The following is a 7,215-nucleotide window of genomic DNA, read 5'->3' on the forward strand; positions in this document are numbered from 1 at the left end:
AAATTCCACATATTTCGTAAATGAAAACTATAATAAGCATTTTACAAAATATTATATATCGAATGTATATATATATACATTATATATTATATATGTACAACATATGTTAAACGCACGTCTTTGAGTCATCAGCTAGGCTTAATCAGCTATAATTAACTATAATCTGGCTTTAACGTGGGGGAAGTTGCTGTTAGTAACGAAACTGAGTCGCTGTCGCATAAATACATTTTTCGCGAATGTAAATAAGTTTATAAATGTTATAACCGATTGAAAAAGAGAGCAGAATTATTGTGAGCAGAAGTAGAATGTGATACATGTGTTTAATTGTCATCGAATATTTGTGATTAATGATATAATCTTACAAATTAAAAAAGATAACGACTTTTATTTATCTTGTTTTGATAGTGTTCAATACTGTGAAGATTACATCATGATTGCACTTTGACAAAGCAAAATTGTTAAGTATTACTTAAATCGCGATATTTTTATTTCATAGTAACATCTTACGTTGCATATATTGTGTAATGAATTCCTACATCTAGTACTGTAGATATTGATGCGACTGCATATTACAGCGAATTAAAGAAGTATAACAGTGTCAATTGGAAATGGAAAAAAATTGTACGGAAAAACTGTTTATGTACAATGGAAACATAAATCACAACGAATTTCATGAAGATTTAAATAGCAATGAACTACAAGAAGTACCATCAAGCACTCTTGTCTTTTATGTGAATGGAAAGGAGGTACGATCTATTAATATTATAAATTTATTCTTGATTTAGATACATTTTTAGCGAAAATTTTTCTTAAAATTCTTCATATAATTCTTCATATAATTTTTCAAAATTTCTACATAAATTAAAAATTAATAAATTATAAATTTATTTTTCAAACCAACACAGAATAAAGTATATAAATAATTCTAATTTATTCTATGTAAACAATAGATATAGAGTAAAAAATAATAACATATGTTAGACAAAATATATATATGTTATTTCAACCTTCGGATCTTCCTCAGTATATTTCAATTATTTTCTTTACACACAAAATGTAAACACTATCATTTTACAAGTATTACTATCATATAGTTAAATTATTAGCGATCAAAAAATAGGAGTGTTGTTATTGCACATATCTCCTCAAATATATTTCCAAAAAATAGATTAACATTAAATTGGCAAAGTTAATATGTAAAAGTTGTCTGGAATATATTTGAGATACTGTTAAAAACTAAAAATCTAATTCATTAGGTTAGATTAATTGTAATTATTTGTAATTGTAATTATTTACAGCAGGGTCTTTTTCCGAATTTTAATGTTTTCTTCTTGCAATATTGATAAAAATTTTTTTGCGATTTTAACATAATAATAATTAGCCAGGGAAATAAAAAATGTGTGATCTATACTTATTTTTTGTGATTATATATAATTTATTATAATTTATTTCCAATATGATTATTCGGATCTTCCAACATTACAAATATATGACTCTTAAAAAGACCGATTTCAAAGTAGAGCCTGTATTAGATTTATCTGTTAAATCTTTGTCTTAAATAGATAAGTTTACAATATACTAAAAATAATGGTAACTAAAAAGATTAGAACATAATCAATAGGAAATAATAAATGTCTTTAATCTTTAGTACTTGTATAATTTTGTGTGAATTTATATATACATATATATATGTATACTACGTATGTAGTCCTTTAAATTAAACTGCGCATCAAAATGATTTTTCGGTCTTGAAATGCAAACTCTACTAAACTATTTTATTTATTATACGTACACATTATATTATATACAGTATCTCTGATTTAGGTATTAGATAAAAATATAGAGCCACAATGGACACTTCTATGGTATCTCCGAAACAAACGTATCCTTTTTCATAAATTTATTAAATTAATATATTAAAAATATCATATTAAAAATATTATTATTAACCAGATAGCAATTTATTCATCCTTATTGTAATGATTCAGTTGGATTGACTGGTACAAAACTTGGTTGTGCAGAAGGCGGATGTGGAGCTTGCACAGTTATGATTTCAAAATTTGATCGTGTCACTGGAAAAATTATGTATCCTTTTTATGCATCCTAAATAACAGAATGACGTCGAAAGACGTAATGACATCTGTTTTGGTCTAATAGATGAATCACTATGTTGTCTTCACTCTGCTACTTTAAGAATAGTGAATACATTTTACAAAATAATCTGATCAATTCTTAATGATCTGAAAAATTTATTTCCTTAACATCGTACGAAATCGAAATCAGTCATTTAGCTGTTAACGCATGTTTAACACCGATATGCGCTGTACATGGTTTAGCTGTAACCACTGTGGAAGGTATAGGTAGCACAAAAACTAAATTACATCCAGTACAAGAACGTATTGCCATGGCACACGGATCGCAATGTGGATTTTGCACACCTGGTATAGTCATGTCTATGTATGCTTTGTTGCGCAGCATACCAAAACCGACCATAAAAAATTTAGAAACTGCATTTCAAGGTAATGCATTTAGAGCATTGCGTGTGTATATATCTATGTAACAACTTTATATAGATAAAATTGATTTGTATAAATAAACATACATAGTGCAGCAACTAACATATAAACACATAATACTTAATAAAATAATTGTGTAAACAATAATAATAATTAATTGATTACATATTTTATAGGTAATCTATGCAGATGTACAGGGTATAGACCGATTATAGAAGGGTTCAAGACCTTTACAGAGGAATGGGAACGATCGCAATTGATGACTAACGTACGAGAAGAAGAGACAAATAACATAGGAGTTTGTTCAATGGGCGATTCTTGTTGTAAAAAGGTTTTCACATCTAAACCAACTGAAATTTTCAATTCTAAAGAATTCTGCCCGTACGACTCTACTCAAGAACCGATATTTCCACCAAAATTAAAAGTAAGTTATTATTGTTGAAAAGATTTAAAGTAAAATGGTACAAGCTACAGAATAAAAATGATATCAATAAAACCATGCAATTACTAATGAATTCTCAAAATAAAGGTCGGCAAAGTTATTTTATGAGTTATCTAAAAGTTACTTTTTAAGTTATCTTACATGTGTTTGTTATAGAATTTGAGTATAAAATAGTACAAAATTAAATAAGTAGTACGAAATAAATAGTAAATCATAATATAAAAAAAATAAAATACACAAACTTATTATACTCAATTTTTTATATAGATGGACTCTAAGCTAGATGAGCAATATCTGATAGTGAAAGGAAGAGATATCACTTGGTACAGACCAATGAATTTAAAGACACTGCTTGCGCTTAAAGAACAATATCCGAATGCTAAAATTATCATTGGTAACACGGAAATCGGTTCGTATATTTCGCTTTCAAATACATATTACGATATCAAGATATAAAAAATTATATTATTACATAGGGGTTGAAATGAAATTCAGACGTTTAATATACCCGATACTTATACAACCAACGCAAATAAAAGAAATGTGTAAAGTTATTGAAACACCAGAGGCATTGAGAATAGGTGCGAGCGTAACTTTGGTTGAACTTGAGGAAACTCTAAGACATTATGTTAAAATAAAACCTGGTAATATTAGAATTATATCTATTGTAATATTATAATTATAAATTTTAATGTATGATAATCTTACTAAGCGTAAAAAAATTTGAGCGTTTTATATAAATAACTAGATATTGAATACAATATACAATTATTATGTTTTCCTGATAGAATATAATACAAGGATCTTTATGGAAATAATAAATATGTTACATTGGTTTGCTGGAAAACAGATAAGAAATGTTGCTGTAAGTAGTATAAGTTGTTTTCTGATTATAGATATATTAGGATTGTGTCACTTAGAATGTGAATAATAAATTTTAATAATTTGAATAATAAATTTTTCTTAATTAATTAGGCTGTGGGTGGTAACATAATGACTGGAAGCCCAATATCAGATTTAAATCCAATCTTTATGGCTGCAGGTATTAAATTAAATTTATGCAGTTTGAAGCATGGAAATCGAACCATTTTAATGGATCATACCTTTTTCATCGGATATCGACGTAATGTTGTTTTACCTGAAGAAGTACTAGTTTCTATTGACATTCCTTTTACAAAAGAGGTAAAAAATAATTAATAATTAATAATTAATAAAATATAATTAATTAATTAACAATAATTAATAAAAGTTTTAATTTCTAATATATAATAATTTTCCGATCTTTTATTACACGATAGATTATTCGTGTCCCAAGTTAATTTTTATTATTATTATATAATAACATCGTAAGTAAAGATTTTTTTCTTATTGATATGTTTCTCATGTCTAATTTTTTTAGAATCAATTTTTCATCGCCTACAAACAAGCAAAACGGCGAGATGATGATATCGCCATTGTTAACATGGCCTTAAATGTATATTTCATTTCTGAGACGAATATAATTCAAGAAGCACATATCGCATTTGGTGGGATGGCACCAACTACCATTTTAGCAAGACGAACTTGTCAGAAAATAATTGGAAGGTAATATTGATATCATCAAGTTATTACATAATTAAGTTTACATAAGTATAATTAATATACAGGATGGCTAAAGTAAAATGTTATAGATTAATGTCTCAGGAATACATAGTTGCAGTATATTAAAATAGTATGTTTTATATAATAATAATTTTAAATAAAAATTTTTTAAAGATTCAATGAAATTATATCACATTTTGAAAGTCAAAGTTCATTATAAAATATTCACCATAAAAATCAAGAGAAACGCCTCTTTTCTTTGAATTGGAAAAACAGTTAATTTTTATTATATGGACACTATCATTTCAGAAAATGGAATAAATCAATATTGGAAGAGGTTTACGATTCCTTACTTGAGGAATTGCCATTAGCTGATAATGCGCCAGGAGGAATGATTAAATATCGTCGATCTCTTACTCTCAGGTTCGATTGATATTAGTTAACGTTAATAATTAAGTTAAGGGAATTGATTAAGAGAATAATTATTATAAATTGACAAAACGTACTACAAGCAACTTAAATTATATGTTTTTTAGTTTATTTTTTAAAGCATTTGTACACATCTCTAAGAAATTATCAAGAAATGTTTCGGATATGGAGTATATGTCAAAAGAACTAGAAAGCGCTTCGAATTGTTTCCATTATAAAGCACCAAAAAGCTCGCAATATTATCAAGTGGTAATATTTTAATCTAAATACTTACAAATTATCTTAAATACAATAAAATTATTTTTGTAATTTCTAACAGGTACCTAAAAATCAAAAGTCACATGATCTAATAGGACGTCCTATTGTGCATACTAGTGCGTTTAAGCAAGCAACAGGTGAAGCGATATATTGCGATGATATGCCTAAATTTGCAAAAGAATTGTATTTAGCGTTGGTTTTATCTACTAGAGCACATGCAAAAATTTTGAAAATTGATCCATCTAAAGCACTGTCTATGGAAGGAGTCATATCATTTTTCTCTTCGAAAGATATTGCAGAAGATAAAAGATGGATAGGTCCTGTGTTTCACGATGAAGAAATATTTGTATCAGAAAAAGTAAGTTCTTAAACAATGATATAAATTATTTTTGTTAAAACTGCAATTTTTCCTTATATGATATATGCGCGAAATAACAAAAAAAAATATTTGTCATTTATTAATACAACTTTTAATGGATTCCTTGACCGTTTTAGGAATTATTTTATTTCTACATTTTTAGAAAATATATTTTTCTTCATAGAAACCAAAAGTTAGCATTATAATGACATCATACTCAAAGAAAAATTGTAATAATGTTAACAGAATCCTTATTCACATATTGTTACAAAATTGCCATGTTTCGCTATCAACTATGTTTCAATAATTTAAAATGTAATTCAAACACCAAATGATACTACAGTATATGAATAATACTGTGTCATTAACAAATCATTATTATAACAAATTAGAAATTGAAAATATGATGTACTTTATCTTTATGATTTTATGTGATAGGCAGAAAGTTTGCTATCTTACAATAATTTCGATAATTCCTTGAAGGAAATTAAAAATTTATTAATCTTTTTCTTTAGGTTACCAGCCAAGGCCAAATAATTGGTGCGATTGTTGCTACCGATCAAATTACTGCTCAAGCTGCAGCAAATATGGTTAAAATAGAATATGAAGATTTAGAACCTATTATCATATCTATTGAGGTATTTATACTAATACGAAAAAATAATAGTTAAAATACAATAATTATATGCGTTAAATAACTTAAAATTTATCTAAGTCCAAAATAAATCAAGATTAAAAATTAAAAACGTCTTAAGAGCCAATACTGATTGTTATGTGCAAATTAATTTATTGCATATAACATTAATTTAGATGTTTTGATCTTAATTAGGTCTTCAGTAAATTACAATATAAAGAATTATATGATATGTAACGGTAACAATTTTGTTCGTTACGAAATAAATTATGAATAAAGTGTTTGAAATAATATTGCGATCTTGATCGTCCTGTTCTCTTATTATTTTAACCGCTGTTACACAAAACATCATTTTTAAGTGTTCAAGTGTTACGTACTTATTTAATTAGCCGTATTAGTATCTTTATTGAAGTTTTTATTGAAGTATGTTTTGTATTCCGCGAACGCGAATTTAGGGACTATCCTATATATTCACAAAATATGATTACTTTTTCTTTCTTAAATTATTTTTCCAACTATATAACATATATCTAAATGTACCAATACTTTTTTTTAGGACGCTATCACGCATAAATCATTCTTCCCTGGATTTCCTAAGCGTATTATTAAAGGCGATGCAGATAAAGCTTTTGCAGAAGCTGACCATATTTTAGAAGGAGAAGTACATATAGGTGGTCAAGAACATTTCTATTTGGAAACAAATGCTGTGATTGTCGTGCCTCGTGAAGAAAATGAATTAGAAGTATTTTGTTCTACGCAACATCCTACTGAAGTACAGAAATTAATCGCTCATGTCTTAAATATACACATAAACAGAGTTAATGTTCGTGTAAAGCGCATAGGAGGTGGATTTGGTGGAAAAGAATCTCGTGCGGCAGTACTCGCGATACCAGTGGCACTGGCAGCACATAGGTGTGTATAAAAATTTATATTGATTGAAATACATATACAGATTATATATAGTAATGTTTTATACATACATATATATATATATATA

The 7,215-nt window shown here is 27.0% G+C and overlaps 1 protein-coding gene across 1 annotated transcript in view; it reads left to right on the plus strand.

The window, feature by feature from the left end:
* Nucleotides 1–7,215, plus strand: part of LOC108689240 (xanthine dehydrogenase) — an 11,973-nt gene that overhangs the window by 1,938 nt on the left and 2,820 nt on the right. Inside the window, exons 2-16 of the mRNA XM_018195927.1 lie at nt 576–746; nt 1,825–1,882; nt 1,989–2,085; nt 2,284–2,519; nt 2,693–2,940; nt 3,226–3,367; nt 3,435–3,602; nt 3,747–3,823; nt 3,934–4,140; nt 4,358–4,542; nt 4,849–4,962; nt 5,076–5,217; nt 5,288–5,584; nt 6,100–6,222; nt 6,775–7,131. Of these exons, the coding sequence (XP_018051416.1) occupies nt 609–746; nt 1,825–1,882; nt 1,989–2,085; nt 2,284–2,519; nt 2,693–2,940; nt 3,226–3,367; nt 3,435–3,602; nt 3,747–3,823; nt 3,934–4,140; nt 4,358–4,542; nt 4,849–4,962; nt 5,076–5,217; nt 5,288–5,584; nt 6,100–6,222; nt 6,775–7,131 (2,589 nt within the window). The 5' untranslated portion in view covers nt 576–608. The remainder of the gene's footprint in view (nt 1–575; nt 747–1,824; nt 1,883–1,988; nt 2,086–2,283; nt 2,520–2,692; nt 2,941–3,225; nt 3,368–3,434; nt 3,603–3,746; nt 3,824–3,933; nt 4,141–4,357; nt 4,543–4,848; nt 4,963–5,075; nt 5,218–5,287; nt 5,585–6,099; nt 6,223–6,774; nt 7,132–7,215) is intronic.

Source organism: Atta colombica, unplaced genomic scaffold (genome assembly GCF_001594045.1).
Source record: "Atta colombica isolate Treedump-2 unplaced genomic scaffold, Acol1.0 scaffold261, whole genome shotgun sequence".
NCBI lineage: Eukaryota > Metazoa > Arthropoda > Insecta > Hymenoptera > Formicidae > Atta > Atta colombica.